This window comes from Fukomys damarensis, unplaced genomic scaffold (assembly GCF_012274545.1).
Source record: "Fukomys damarensis isolate Sample0158 unplaced genomic scaffold, DMR_v1.0_HiC HiC_scaffold_24, whole genome shotgun sequence".
In the NCBI taxonomy this organism is placed as follows: domain Eukaryota; kingdom Metazoa; phylum Chordata; class Mammalia; order Rodentia; family Bathyergidae; genus Fukomys; species Fukomys damarensis.
The window spans coordinates 1,616,436-1,631,051 of NW_022900936.1; the positions used below are offsets into that span (position 1 = coordinate 1,616,436).

The following is a 14,616-nucleotide window of genomic DNA, read 5'->3' on the forward strand; positions in this document are numbered from 1 at the left end:
AAAAAAAAAAAAAAAAGGACAGAAAGAGAAGTTTCAAGTTAGCCTTGGAAACATATAAAGACTATGTCTCAAAATTAAATAAAAGGAAAGGAAAAGGGCTGAGGATGTAGCTGGGTGCTCCTTGGGTTACATAAACAAAAGGAAAAAAAATGGAAGGAAGAGAGGGCAAAAGAAATGGGTTCGTGATGGTGGGATAGCTGGCCCAGGAAGAGCTGATGTTGCAGCCTCAGCCTGAGGCTGACTTTTGGCTGGATTCCTTACTCCTTGGGGAGGTCAGACTTTTACTTAAGGCCTTCAACTGACTGGATAAGCCCTGCCCCACATAAGAAAGTTCATCTTTTAATGCAAAGCCTGCTGGTCTAAATGCTAACCTTATCCTTAAAAGTAGCTTTTCAGCAACATCCTGGCATGTTGGACCTGATGCCTGGGTCCTGTGGCCTGGCCACGTTCATATGTGAAATTGGCCATCAGTCTAGCAAGCTTTAGAGCATTACTAATTTCCCAATGGACAAAAATGGAAAGAAAAAGCTATAAGAGTAATAGAAATGTCAGGTGATAGGGAGAAAAATCTGAGAACTTAGTAAAACATAATTGTAAAAAGAGACTTTAATATACATTTAGGGAAAATTTAGGAATTAAAAAACCAACATTTAGTTGATCTCATGGCAAACCTTATGGAGAAAGGACAGAAAAATATGTAGCATTGAAAGAATATAAGATCACATGGAAAAGAGATTAACATTATTTTAAGAGAATGTTATCTTAACACTTCGGCAATAAACTTGAAAAGAAAAGAAGAGTGTGTGTGTGTGTGTGTGTGTGTGTGTGTGTGTGTGTGAATGTGAGTGTTCAGACGAAGCCCCTGGCCCTGTGTGACTTCCTGTGGGATGGAAGGACAGCTCCGCATGAGGAAAAAGAGCTATTTGTGGTTAACTCCACTGGTCCAATTAAAACTGAAGATATCACATCATTGCAACTGGCATTAAAACCATTTGAGAAAATTCAGGAGCGGCTGCTAAGTAACAGAGGAAAAAAAGAAAAATTCTTTACCGTGATGACAACGCTGAATCCCACAGCCATCCCCCATCAGCGTGGAATAAGAAACCTGCTCCTGTCACTGTTTCAAAACCGTTTTAGGGCCAGGGATTTGGCTTAGCGTTGCCACTGCCTGCCTCGAAAATGCAAGGTCCCGAGTTCGATCCCTGGCACCAAAAATAAAGCCAAAACCATTTCATTGCTCCAAGTTTAGACAGTAAACTAAGGAACAAATAAATTGGTCTACACACAACAACAGAAGGTGACCGTGATGTTTATTTACAGGCCACGTATATCTAGAAAAGCAAGAGATTCTAGATTCTGTCAATTTCGGGTTTCTGGATACAAGATAACTACACAATGAACACATTTTCTTCTTGTCAGCAATAACCATTTCCAGGTGGAGATGGAGGAAGTGTGCGCATGATAATGGTCAAGTTATGTAGGATGTCTACGGGGCTAACTTATTTTTTATTATTTAAAATTTTTATTCATCCATACTTGCAGAACATAATGGTTACACTTCTCATTACATGATTACATGTATAATATGTCTTTTTTTTTTTTTTTTTTTTGTACTGGGGATTGAACTCAGGACTTTGCGCTTACAAGGAAGGTGGCAGAACCACTGAGCTAAATCCCCAGCCCAATAACACATCTTTATCTTTCTACTTCCCTTCTCCTCCCTTCCCCTCCCTTCATCTTTCTGTCCCCTCCCAGTTTGCAAAAGGGATAACTTTATTTAAATAGTTCAGGACCTCTATAGCCAAAACTATAGATTTCTTTGATAAACTTAGTTTAAGATGTGAATAAGCAAAAAGAAATATCATGTTCCCAAACGGGAGTACTTCATGTTATAAAAATATCTATCATTCTTTTAATAATCTGCAAATTTACTGCCATTCCAGTAAGTATTTCTAGGATGCTTTCTACTTGTTTGATTTTGACTTGGGAGGCAGGCATGGGCACTAATTCAAACCCAGAGATTCCTGCGTCCTAGGCAAGTGCTCTACCACTGAGCTTTACCTCAGCCCATGATCAACAATTTTTAAAGTTCCCATGGAAAGATGAGTATCTGGGAATTGCCGACATGTTTTTACAAAGGGAAATTAGTGCATACTTCTATTATCTATTAAACACTGTTGTCAAAATAATGTAATATTGACAAGACTGTTGACAGATGTAGCCTAAGACGAGTGGCATGCCCCGGGACTGGCACCTCTTCCTCCTGATGGTGGCGTCCCTGGCAGAGGGCTTGGCAGGTCATCGTGCCTTCTGGAGACAGTGTTGACTCCCTGCATCCCAACTAGGACAGGATCCAAATACAGATGCAAGATGACAAGAAAGGAATCTTGAGCGAAGGCCCATTAATCAGATCAAGACCCACAAGTCTCAAGGAAAATGCTCTTTTTTTTTTTTTTTTGGTGGTACCAGGGGTTGAACTCTGGTCTTTGCGCTTGCAAGGCAGCCCACCAAACCGCTGAGCTAAATCCCCAGCCCTGAAAATGCTCTTGATTAAATAAAAATTAAAAATATCTGAGCCGAGCGTGGTGGCACACGCCTGTAATCCCATCACTCGGGAGGCTGAGGCAGGAGGATCACTGTGAGTTTCGAGACCAGCCTGGGCTACATAGTGAGCTCCAGGTCAGTCTCAACTGGATAGTGAGACCCAGTCTCAAAAAAAAACAAACAAACAAACAAACAAACAAACAAATCTGGCAAAACAGTCAGATAAAGCAGAGCACCGAGAGAGGCAGTGGTAGGGAGGAAACGTTTTGCAGCCATCTTCCAGCAGACGCCGTACCCGAGGGCCCTTCCCCGGACAGGAAGGAGGAAGCTTCTCCAAGGCGTACTTTTAGACACTTTGTCTGTCAGATGGCTGAAGGTGCACGGCTTCTGTGTCTTCTGTTCTCTTCTGCCACACGTCTGTCTCCATGTCTGTCCTGTGCTGTTTTCTTCGCTTTATCTCTGTGAGGTCACCTGAAATCCAGGGTTGCGAGGCCTCCCGCTTGGCCCTTGTCTAGGATTTCGTTGGCTGTTCTGGGTCTCTTCTGGATCCACGAGAATTTTAGGATTTTCTCCCCTGAGTTATGCGAAGAATATTGTTGATATTTTAACGGGGACTGCGGGAAATCTATTGCCTGCTTGTGGTAACATGGCCAAGCTGACGGTGTTTCTCCTGCGCAGGAATGGGGCTGCCGTTCCATCTCCTCATGTCCTGCTCAATTACCCAGGTCTTTTGCTTCCTTGGTTAGGTTCATTCCTAGTTATCTCGTTTTTCCCAAATGAGTAGAATTGTTTTCCTAATTTCTTTCTCAGTGGATTAATTGTTGTTTTGCTGAGTTTGTTTATCAGTGCCAAGAGTCCTGCTGGAGTCTTCTCTGTGGCGCATCAGACTGTCTTTGAGTAGAGATAGCTTGGCTTCTTGTTTTTCTGTTTGTATCCTTTTCATTTCTTCCCTTTGCCTCACTGCCGTGGCTCAAGTTTCAAGTACTACACTGAGCAGGAGTAGTGACAGGGGACACCCTCATCTTGTTCCTGATTTTCCTGGGCAAGTTTTTGGTCCCTCTCCAATTGGTGATGTTGGCTGTGGCCTTGACACGTATGGCTTTTATCAGTTTGACATACGATTCTTCTACACTTATGTTCGCCAGTCTTTTTATTTTGAAAGGATGGTGGATTTTGTCAAGGTCTGTGTGGTGATGGAATTTAAGACCATAAAGTTACATGAAATAAGTCAGACCCAGAAAGTTAAATATCACATAGTTCTCTGACATGAGAAACCTAGACTATAAATAGAGTTAAAAGCAGACTTTTTGGAGGTGGAGAAGGGAGTTGGGGGAGGGAAGAGGAGGGAAGGCAGGGAGAGAGGTAAAGGGCTCCAAGATGGTCAGGATATGTTACACGTATGTCAAGATATGTTACTTGTTTGTACCAACCCTCAGTAGGAACATAACTCGGATGCATTATAAACATACACTCATTCAAAATGGAAAGGAAAGAAAGGGACAGAGAGGTGTGAGACGCCTGGGCGGTGAAGCACAAGGCAGACACGAGCTCATGTTCAAGAGTGCATTTTACGTCGGTGGACTAGGAGGCCATTTGGAGTGTTAATGGCGGGATTACCAGATACGATTTAAGAGGACCGTGCTGGCCACTGGGAATTGTTTCCTCCACTTGTTGGTATAAAGTAGGAGAATCAGCAAGTGTTCCCTCTCACGAGACACAGGGATCTCTCTTCCTTCTCTGACTGAATGGCCCCAGGAGCCCTAACTGCAGTCCCTGGAGCGGGCACCCTGTATGTGGACCCCGTGGCCCAGTGCCAGTGGCAGGGGGGCCAGTGTCCTCCAGCCTGCCCGGTGCTCGAGTCCCTTGAAGTTGTTGTCAGACACGGTCTCCTCCTGCCTCTTTCCAGAGAGCTTCTCACACACGGGGGCAGGCTCACCGCAGCCCCTCCCTGCAGCTTTTCTGTTTTGGTGACCTGTGGCTGGCTACAGGTAGGAAATGCTGTTTGTTTGACTCTTACCCGGGGGAGAGTGCGTCCCCAGGACTTTACGACAGTGCATTGCTATAACTGCTCTATTTTATTATTGCTTATGGTGGTAATCTCGTACTGTGCCTGCTCTGTAAGGTAAACTTTACTGTGGGTGTGTGCATAGGGAAAACGTCCTCTCTGTGGGGTTCAGTAGGGTCTGTGGCTTTGGGTGTCCATGGGAATCTTGGGAGAATCTCCCCAGGAGCAGGGTGGGGCAGGGCTCTAAACAGCAAATGATGGGCTATCCCTGAGGGTTCCTAAAAGCCAGGAGCTTCAGAGGCCTCACAACCAGATAGTTCACTGGATGTTGGAGTCGTATTGTTGCAGTGCAAGGTTACCATTTCCAAGTCCTCTGCTGTCTCTTGCAGAAACAACTGTGCCCAGCCTGGAGGAGCGGAGCAGCTAGGGATGGAGGCCTTTGCTTTGAGAGTTATCCCTGAAACTCAGCCAGGTGACCTACCTGTAGGCCACGATGTGCCGTGGTAGCCCACGTCCTGGGCATGGCTGTGTCTGCTGTCCTGAGCTGCTGAGGTGAGTGGCGGCCGGCACTGGGTTGGCACTGGGTTGCAGGGTGTCCAGGGGTTCTTGGGGAGACCTCTCTGAGCGGAGGACCCGGCTGCTCCCTGCCGACTGGGGTCCTGATACCCGTGAGGACCCTCAGCCTGCTCCAGGCAGAGTCTGGACTGAGGTTTGGCTCCAGGGGAGGTCACTCCATCCTGCACGTCAGGGACACAGGGATCCCAGAACCTCACTGTAGATGCGGAAAGATGCCGACTCCCAGGGGCTTGCTTTGCTGCGCTCCATGCTGAGCAGAGCCTGCCTCCTGTCCTGGAGCCTCCGCACCCTCCTCACCACAGCTGGACAGGGCCCTGGCCCAGGAGAGGAGCCCAGGGAATCCCCACAGGCTGGGCGGCTGGGAGTCACCTGGCAGTCTCCCTTCTGGCACCCTGGGTCATGGCGGAGTGGATGTGGGGTAGGAAGCTTCCGCGTCCCGGGGTGAGGGGCACTGAAAGCTCACCTGGGCCAGGTGAGGGGCGGGTGGTAGGTGCCTCCTCGTCTCACACTAGTTTCTGAAAGCTTGTCCTCACCCTTCTAACCAGGACAGAAGCCATGGCTTAATGTCTGTGGGGCAGAGAGAGGAGGGCGTGAAACGAGACAGACGGGGCCTCCAAGGGGGCTGCTTTGGCCACAGAGTCCCACAGCTCCTCTCCCTGCCCCTCCCGGCCCTCTCTCTGTCCTCTACCCCACTGTCCCTCTTCCTCCTGCAGGCCTCTCACAGGGTCCTGCTCTGTGCCGCGTGCCAGGCTGTACCAAGGACCTGAGTCCTGGTCTCCCCCTAAAACCAGGAAAGATATGCTTTTTAGGGCCCCGCGAGGGTCCCAGGGAGCCAGGGAAGGTTGCACCAGAGCTGGCGGCTGCCTGCAGATCTCTGTTTGTGCACAGGGTTGTTTCGAGCTGCAGGGAGGCAGCACTTTTTTTTTTAAAGAACACTCCTCTTTAGCAGCTGTTCTGCCTGGAGCAGTGTTTCATGGTGACTGCAGCTGGAGAGCCGGCCTGGCTTTGATGGAGTGACCAACACTGCGCCCTCCTGAGGACTCTTCCCGCTCCACGGAGCTGTTCCCTTTAAAAGCCCGACTTCCCTCCACGGGGAAATTCCTGAAACCCGACAGTTGACAAACCCACACGCCCTCCGAGGGCTGGGTGCCAGATGAAAAGCCCTTCACGGAAGCCCAGCTCTCCCCGGACGTGCGGGACGCAGCAGGGCTAGGCCCCATTTCTGCTTCCTGGACCCCCAAAGGCGTGAGGACCTGCCACCAGCCGAGGAGCCCGCAGCAGCGCAGCGCAAGGACCTGCTTCTCCTCAGACCCAGCAGCGCACGAGGACCCGTCCTGCAGCAGGGTCCCGCAGTCCCTGGCTGCCGTGCTCGCCCGCGCCAAGTCCCAGACAGCAGAGAGGGGAGCCTGCACCCCAGGAGAGCTGGTTTTCTGAGTGTTTCTGGTTTGTTCTCAGCTCCCATCTCTTTCCTCTGGGAAATGCGCTCTGCCAATGACTAATCCCAGCCCTGCCGACACTGTTATTGGCTGCCACCTGCACGCCGGGTCCCTAGCCCCTCGGGAGGCACGGAGATAAACCTGCAAAGCAGGAGATAAGCCTGAAGCTGCAGCCCTGACCTGCAGCTGCCGGTCCTCCTCCCAGGCTGCTGCATGTGGCCGTCGCAGTGACCCCCGGGGCCCAGGGCTGCCTCGGAGGGCGAGTTGGGTCTGAGGAGCAGCAGCCCCTGGCCAGCGGTGCCCTGAATGGAGCTTGGGATCTGGACCCCTCATGTCTGCCCTACTGACCCTGTGTGTGGTGCTCATGCCCCTGGTGACCCCCGGTCGCGGTGCCCAGCGCTGGGAGCCCTGCACAGGTAAGGCGGGGTGGGGACCTCACTGTGGAGCTGATGGCTTCAGTGGTCAACACCCTTTCTTGTTCTGAGACAGCTGGGGGGCTAGGGGACTACAGGGAGCAGCGCCCATCAGAGCGGGAGCGCGGCTTTCCGCCGGGCAGGGCTTCAAAGAGCTGAGTACAGCCGGCCTCGCATGTGCGTACCTGTCGGCCTCGGGGAGGCCGTACACCTGCTTCAGGAATGAGCCGCAGCGCCCCGCCCGCCCGTGGCCCCGGGATGGAGAGAGGCACTGGCTGTGTGTGGCAGGGCCAAGGGCCGCTGCGGGACTGGCCTGTCCCCTCTCCCGGCAAGACACACGGGTTCAGCCCCAAACACACAGGGCAACGGGCTTGCTGAGGATTCAGCCTTCCCCAAGTGGGCAGCAGAGTGGGTAGGGGCACACATGGGGCCCCCAAAGCCTTCGGGAGCTCCTGTTGCCTCCTTTTGTCTTGTTCCCCTCTCTGAGGTACTGGGAATAGAACCCAGGACCTCTGCACTGAGCTGCATCATCAGCTCTTTTATTTCTTATTTTGAGAATTGGCTGAATTGCTGTTTCCTAGGCTGGACTTGTGATCCTCCTGTCTCAGCCTCCCACAGTGCTGGGAGTCCAGGTGTGCACCTGGCTTGCTCCTTTCTTTTAGAAAGGCTTTGACATCTTTGTGACCATGACATCAGCAAACCTGGATTTCTACCAAGAGATTTACTTATCAATCCAAGACTTGTAGAATAAAGAAAAAGAACTGTGCCTGGTGGCTAGGAACGGGTCAGGGGCAGTCAGCTGGGATCGAGCGCTCTAGCCGAGGCCCAGGCAGCGGCTGGTTTGATTTGCAAGTAGCTGTTCTCCCATTGCCCGGGACGGTCTGTCCCCTGCTAGCCAGCTGTTCTGCTCCAAAGCCCTGTGTGTCCCAGGTCCTCCCGAGCTCCCAGTCTGGATGCTGACCTGTATCAGCAGTGGTGACAGCATCCACTATGGCCGGGGCGCAGCAGGCAGGGGCCCCACACAGCTGTCAGGCTGAGGCCGTACAGAGCCCACATGGACAGCAGCCCCTGCTCCCTGCTCCTGGGGGCTGCATCTGCCCCCCTGCCCTGAGCTGCCCTGCCCGGGCCACTGTCAACACCAGTTTCCCTGGCCTCGGGTGACCGCAGGCCCCAGGCCAGCCTGTGTCCTCCCCCAAGGGCCCCCATGGGCGCCTGGCCATGCCTCAGAGGGACCCCGAATGGTGCCCCGGTTGTCCTCGGGGAGGGATGAGTCACGGGCACGTCTGTTCAGGTTCCCTTCAGTGCCGGGCACGGAGTCGGCTGGATAAGCCTAATAAAGGTTATTTATAAAGCCCGCCCCTCTGCCCTGGAGGTGTGTTTCGAATAGTTACAAGATGACCCAGTTATAAACCAGCAATCTAGGGAGGAAAGATGAAAGCCAGGTAAACAACAGGGAGCTGAGTTTGGAACGCTCCCAAGACTCGCACCAAGGCCTTCGAGGGCTTTGCCTCGCTTTCACAGGGGCTTTAGTTCCTCCGGGTTCAGAGAGCCCCCAGGTGACACCAGGGCACTTGTGCACAGCTGCAGCGGGCAGGTGCAGTGGAGGCGCGAGTCTGTGACCACAGAGGGGCGCCATGGGGCCATGGCGGGCAGCCATCATGGGCTCTATCCCCTCCTCTGGAGCCAGATGCTGGTGACTTCCAGTGCGTGCCCTTCCCTCCCTTCCTGGCGTTTAGTCTGTAGATGGGGTGACTGTCAGTGTGGTCGCTGGGCCTCCAGGTGTCCCAGCCAGGGCGAGGCACAAGCTTTGAGCCTGAGCATAACTGGAGGCCGCAGTGGCTCCACGGTTCCACCTGAGGCTCGGGACAGAGACAGTTGGGAGGAGTGGGCCGGGGGTGCCTCTCCTGCTTGGCTTTCTAAAACCCAGAAAGCAGGAGCCCCGCTCAGAGGGCTGAGGAGGGCAGGAGACTGGCAGGGTCACCGGACACCTGAGACCAGGCCCACTGGGCGTGACTGTGCTGCTGGGCTGCCCCCACGGATGGGCATGTTGCTGCCCAGCACGCCTCCTCCAGGGGCCTTCTGGCGATGGTGTGGCTGGTGGGAGGCCAGTGGGAGGCCGGAAGCGAGCTGAATGCGAGCAGGGTCTCTGCCCCGTCCTCCCTCCGCTGGGGTCCAGTCCCCACACAGGTGCAAATGCTGACGTCCAAGCCTCACCTCAGACAGGCTGGGGGGGGTGGTCTGCAGGGGCCGCGGCGGTGGGTGCTGCAGTGACCCTGGGTGCACAGAGGAAGCAGACAGAGCTGGGGAGCGGGGGGCACCTGCTGGCCAGGGGTGCCATGGCTTGGCGGGGTTCTGGGTGGATGCCTGTGCATTCCAGGCCTTCTCTGTTGGCAGTGCTGGGATGGAGCCCAGGCCCCAGTGCTAGAAAGCACTGCACTCTGAGCCACACCCCGTCCCAGGCCCTCTTTGAGCTTGGTCTCAGCTCATCTGCGGGCAGCTGGGTGACCCCAGGAATGCATCATTCTCTGCTCTGGCCGGGTACTGAACGGCCCAGCTGCCTCGGTCACACGGCTGCATTGCCAACACCCTCATGACAGGGGTGGGGGACATGGCAGTGCCAGGCCGGGCTGTGTCCTGGGGAGCAGGTGCACGTGGCTGCATGAGGTCCTGCGGCCCCAGGCATCTTCTTCTGGGCATTGCCCGCTCTGTGTGACTTGGCCTCCCGTCCCTCAGGACTTTGTGGGAGCTGTTGGGGGACAGCCAGACCCTGATGGGGATCAGTGTTGGACTGGCACTGTGCAAGGGGCTGGAGGAGATGGAGGCAGAGCCTTGCCTTTGGGTCAGATGGGCGGGACTCCCGTGCTGCCGATCCTCTGTTGCCGGGATGGGACACCCCTCCTCAGCCTCCTTCCTCGCCGCCCGTCTGGGGAGGCCTGGCCTACCTGGGTCCACCTGTAGCTGTGCCAGGAATGAGGACCAAAGGTCTCCACCTCGAAGGCGGTGCTTCCCCAGGGGCCTGGGTGATCAAGGGGTGCACATTCAGGGTAGGGGCACAGGCGGGCAAAGGCTTTCTGTGGGTGGAGGCCCTGCTGGGCAGGGTATGCCCGGCCACCAAGCATGAGAGCCCTGGCTATGTGGCCCGGGGCACACTCTGGGCCTCCCCTCGGCTACTGTCCGGGTCCCAGGAGCACTGTCCCTGATGAGGTCCCCAGGCAGAGTGCCATGAAGTTCTCTTGAGAGGAGGGAACCAGTGCTGCCTCAGGGATCCCCAGTGGAGCCGGGGCAGAAAGATCCACCTCACTGGCTGGGCAGTTTTGGAGGTTGGAGGTCCTGGCCATTGGGACCCCCACTCTGAGGGCTGAGGGGATGTTTCTTGTCACTTTTATTTATTTTTTAAAATTCATTTGTATTCTTAAATAAACGGCCTCCATATGCAGAAGCTTGGCCCCCCAGAGCCACCCCTGCACAGAAGACCCCTCACACTGTGGCCCCAGGAAACCCCTGCAAGGAGGTCGGGGTGGACGTGCCCTTTCCACCCTGTCTGGTCCCTCTGGGGACATGGTCCTGGACAGTGGCCCTGAGGAGCCCAAGCTCCTCCCAAACGTTCAGACACCCCCAGGGCATCGCTGAGATTCCACAAGCCTCCCCCAGCTCCATTGTGAAAGCCAGGGTTGGGGCATCTTCCGTGTGTCTCTGTCCTTGCGTGGCAAGCAGGGGCTTTGTCCTGCCCCAGGTGGCTGGGGAGGCTTTGGCCCAGAGAGGGCTTTGTGTGTGGTTGGTGCTTGGTGAACCCCACCCGATGTCCAGGGCTCCACCGCTGCAGGTGGAGAGAAAGGGAAGAGACATTGGAGCCTGGCTTCTGGGCAGCCAGATGGGCTTGCAGCCCCTGAGATGGCCAAGGTGAGGAGGGCCCGTCTGCAGGCTGCTGAAAGTAGTGGGGACACTGTGTGTGTGCACGGGGTGGACCTTCAGGGCGTGTGTGGGGACCCCACACGCAGCCTCCTTTCCCTCTCTCAGTGTGCTTTCCGTGGCGTCTGGTGCAGGTGTGACTGTGGTCTGTGGGGGTGGTGGAGCATCTTGGGAGGGTCCCCAGGCCAGGCCAGGACCCCACACCCTGCAGCAGCCATCTCAGATCTGCAGAGAAAGCCCCGCAGCAGCACAGATGCCGGGCTTCTCAGAATGTCCGCCCCGAGACCCTCCTGAGGCCCTGTCCACCCTCTCTGATGCCTCAGCCTCTCACCTCACTTCATGTTTCCAGAAGCGTTTCAGAGCCACCTCCCCATACTGCTTCCCGGCCAGCCCTGGTGTCTGCCCTGTACATTTTGGGGCCAAGTCTGTGCAGGGCCCGGGGTCCCCTGCTCAGCTGGGGCCCAGAAGCAGGCTCAGGGCCGGACGCTCCCTGGTCTGCGGAGTCGACGAAGACCACAGACGAAGACCACAGGGCCAGCTTCTGCCTCCCCCTTTGGTAGGAAGGGCTCCCAGAGCTTGGGGGTCAGGACGCACCCACTGCACAGCCCCCATGTAGAAGGAGAGCCTGGGTTGTCTGCACCCAGAGCCCAGAATGGGGGGCCCCTTCTGCTCCAAGCAGCTCCCTGGGGACGCTCATTTTGGGCAGTGGAAAAGCCTGGCGGAAGATGTGTGGTAAAGTCCCTCCAGCTCAGGGATGTCATAGCCTCCCAGATCTGCAGCCCAGGAAATCCTATTCTCACCCATTCCTCTCTCACCCATCTTGAGAGCCAGGAGGGCACTGGTGGGGGTGGGGGTAGGGGTGGGACCAGCAGCCAGACGGGGGGTAAGCAGGGGGCACCTGGGGCCTGGTTGTCCCCGGACCTCTGCCTTCTCTGGCCAGACCTGGGGGCACTATTGCTGTTGGTTGCCTCAGCAGTCGGGGGACTTGTGGCTGGAGCTTGGGGATCCAGGGAGTCTGGAGGGCCCTGCTCAGGGGCTGGCTGGCAGAGAGGTACCTGGGTCAGTGGTGTCCAGAACCCTGTCCTGCTCCCTGCTGTGCCCATGTGACCTTAGACTGGCCTGGTGGCAGGGCTCTCTCCCCATGGAGGCCTTGCTGGGTGGCCACTGGCCAGATGTGGCACCTGAGAAATTGCTGTGTGTGTCCTGGACTCTAACGCCCCCGGGGACTGCAGGGTGGCTGGGGTCCGTGGTGGTCCCTGGATGTAGCTGGTCTGGGGGCAGCGAAGCCAGAGCTGTGTTTGCAGGAGAAAGAACCAGCTGTTACAGGAAGCTGCAATGAGTGAGGCCAGAAGGTGATTTATTGATCACAGGGCAAGAAACTTAGAGGGAAGGAGGACAGCAGCTGAGTCAGCAGAGAGAGGCCGGCAATGGTCTGCAGCAGCGGACAGGCCACCACCAGCTGGTCCTGCTCACGTGGCCTGTCCTGGCAGCGATGGGAAGCCCTGACCATTCAGGGTGAGGCCGTGAACTTTCAAATTTGTGTAGGCGAGGAGCCCTGTAGGTGATCGAGTGGCCAGCAGAGGGAGCCCTGAGGTAAGAGCCGAGCCCTGTGGGACCAGCAGGTCAGCAGCAGGACTTCTGGAACAGGAAGAGGAGGCAGCAGCCTGGGTGGGGACAGGCGGGGCAGCAGAGCAGGGACATGCAGGAGGACAGGCAGCAGCAGCTGGGCTGCAGGAGGAGGAGCAGCAGGAGGAGGTGGGCACTCAGCAGGCGGGTCTGCACATGGGGCAGCAGAGCAGGGACACAGAGGAGGAGGAGGGTGTGCAGCAGATGGGCACGCAGCAGGAGGGTTAGCAGGAGGAGCAGGAGCAGCAAGCTGGTTGGCAGTCAGACTGCTGGCAGCAGGAGGAGGAGGAGTCCCCAGAGCAGACGGGGATACAACAGACAGGCTTGCAACAAACAGGTGTGCAGCAGAAAGGCTTGCAGCAGACAGGTGGGCAGCAGATGGGCTTGCAGCAGATACACTCACAGCAGGGTGGCTGGTAGGACAAGGAGCAGCAGGAGGAGGCAGGCACTCAGCAGGCAGGTCCGCACATGGGACGGCAGAGCAGGGACACAGAGGAGGAGGAGGGCGTGCAGCGGACGGGCTTGCAGCAGATGGGCACGCAGCAGGATGGCTGGCAGGGGGAGCAGGAGCAGCAAGCTGGCTGGCAGTCAGACTGCTGGCAGCAGGAGGAGGAGGAGGCGCCGGAGCAGACGGGGGTACAACAGACAGGCTTGCAGCAGACAGGTGTGCAGCACACGGGCTTGCAGCAGACAGACTCACAGCAGGACGGCTGGCAGGAGGAGGAGCAGCTCACAGCTCACTGGGGTGCAGATGAGGCTCAGGCAGGGGGCCGGGGCGCAGCAGCTGGGCTGGCAGCAGCTGGGGGCGCAGCAGGGGGGCTCGCAGCAGCTCTCTGGGCAGTCGTCCACCTGCCAGGGCTCAGAGCAGACGGACATGGTGGAGGCGGCCATGGCGGGGTTGGGCTGGGAGTGAGTGTGTGAGTGTGAGTGTGAGTGTGAGTGAGGTGTGTGAGGTGCTCTGGGTGATGGGCTTTTATATGAGGCCAGGCTGTGCTGTTCCTGCTCAAGGCTCCAGCGGCCTTCCTCCTCCTTGTTGCCGTCCCATTTCCTTGTTGCCATCCCCTTCCTTGTTGCCGTCCCCTCTCCATGTTTTTGTCCCTCTCCTTGTTGCCGTCCCCTTCCTTGTTACCGTCCCTCCTCTTGCTGGTGCCGTGAGCCGAGTCCCAGGTGCCCTTGATTCCTGTGGCTGAAACAAAGAGTGGCTCAGCCCGTGGACTGCATGGGGGTGGCTGAGGACCGGGTGATGCCCGGATCTGTGCCTGGTCCTCCAGGCAGACACCGTGGGCACGGAGGACCCTGTCAGCCTGCAGCTGCTGCCCGGAGGTGAGGGGAAGGAGCCCGGATGGTGCCGGTCACGCGGAGCCGCTCTGGAGTGTGTGCGGGGAGACAGAGACGCAAAAAGGGGACCTGGGTCAGGAGGAGGCCCCAGACCCGTGCACCACGGCAGAGGGGGCCCGTGACGGAGACTTGGGAGACGGAGCCCCCAAGACGGGCTCTCAGGCCAGCTGGCCACAGGGGACGAGACGAAGGCTCCCCAGAGCCAAGGGGAACGGGGACTTGGGACTGGAAATTTCAGCCACATCTGGGACAAACTGAACAGAAGCTGGTGCATGTGACAGAAAACATAAAACCCCGAAAGCTTCCCCCAAAGGGAAACCGGATCCTAGGGGAAGCAGAAGAGAAACAACAGCGAAGACCACAAAATCAGTAAAACCCAGAGGAGGGCTCTCAGCTTCCTCAAGAGGAGGAGCCCAGCTGCTGGCCTTGACCTTCCAGAACGGCAGACAGAGTGTCCCGGCCGGCCGCTCTTGGTGGGTGCTGCCGTCCAGCCTGGATTCTTTGGCTCAACTGAGAAGGAATCCTGCAGGGCAGTGCGCAGCTCCCTAGCAGTCCTGATGACAAAATCAGTAAAACCCAGAGGAGGGCTCTCAGCTTCCTCAAGAGGAGGAGCCCAGCTGCTGGCCTTGACCTTCCAGAACGGCAGACAGAGTGTCCCGGCCGGCCGCTCTTGGTGGGTGCTGCCGTCCAGCCTGGATTCTTTGGCTCAACTGAGAAGGAATCCTGCAGGGCAGTGCGCAGCTCCCTAGCAGTCCTGATGTCACCCCAA

General features: G+C 56.3%; 2 protein-coding genes across 2 annotated transcripts in view; one reads left to right on the top strand and one right to left on the bottom strand.

The window, feature by feature from the left end:
- Positions 1-4,964: 4,964 nt before the first annotated feature.
- Positions 4,965-14,616, top strand: part of Tspear (thrombospondin type laminin G domain and EAR repeats) — a 161,899-nt gene continuing 152,247 nt past the window's right edge. Inside the window, exons 1-2 of the mRNA XM_010636443.2 lie at positions 4,965-5,101; positions 6,072-6,977. Coding sequence (XP_010634745.1) covers positions 6,893-6,977 — 85 coding nt within the window. The 5' untranslated portion in view covers positions 4,965-5,101; positions 6,072-6,892. The remainder of the gene's footprint in view (positions 5,102-6,071; positions 6,978-14,616) is intronic.
- Positions 12,645-14,207, bottom strand: LOC104870808 (keratin-associated protein 10-4-like). The gene is made up of 3 exons (XM_033768124.1): positions 13,251-14,207; positions 13,028-13,219; positions 12,645-12,862 (listed from the first exon to the last, which is right to left on the bottom strand). Exons 1-3 carry the CDS (start codon positions 13,566-13,568, stop codon positions 12,734-12,736), a joined length of 639 nt encoding a protein of 212 aa, XP_033624015.1. The 5' UTR covers positions 13,569-14,207; the 3' UTR covers positions 12,645-12,733.

Coding starts and splice junctions, on each gene's coding strand:
- LOC104870808 (XM_033768124.1), bottom strand. CDS start 13,568: ATGGCAACAAGGAAATGGGACGGCAACAAGGAGGAGGAAGGCCGCTGG. Junction 13,220..13,250: donor TGAGCCTCATCTGCACCCCA/GTGAGCTGTGAG, acceptor TCCTCCTGCCAG/CCGTCCTGCTGTGAGTCTGT. Junction 12,863..13,027: donor TGCCCATCTGCTGCAAGCCC/GTCCGCTGCACG, acceptor GTCTGCTGCAAG/CCTTTCTGCTGCACACCTGT.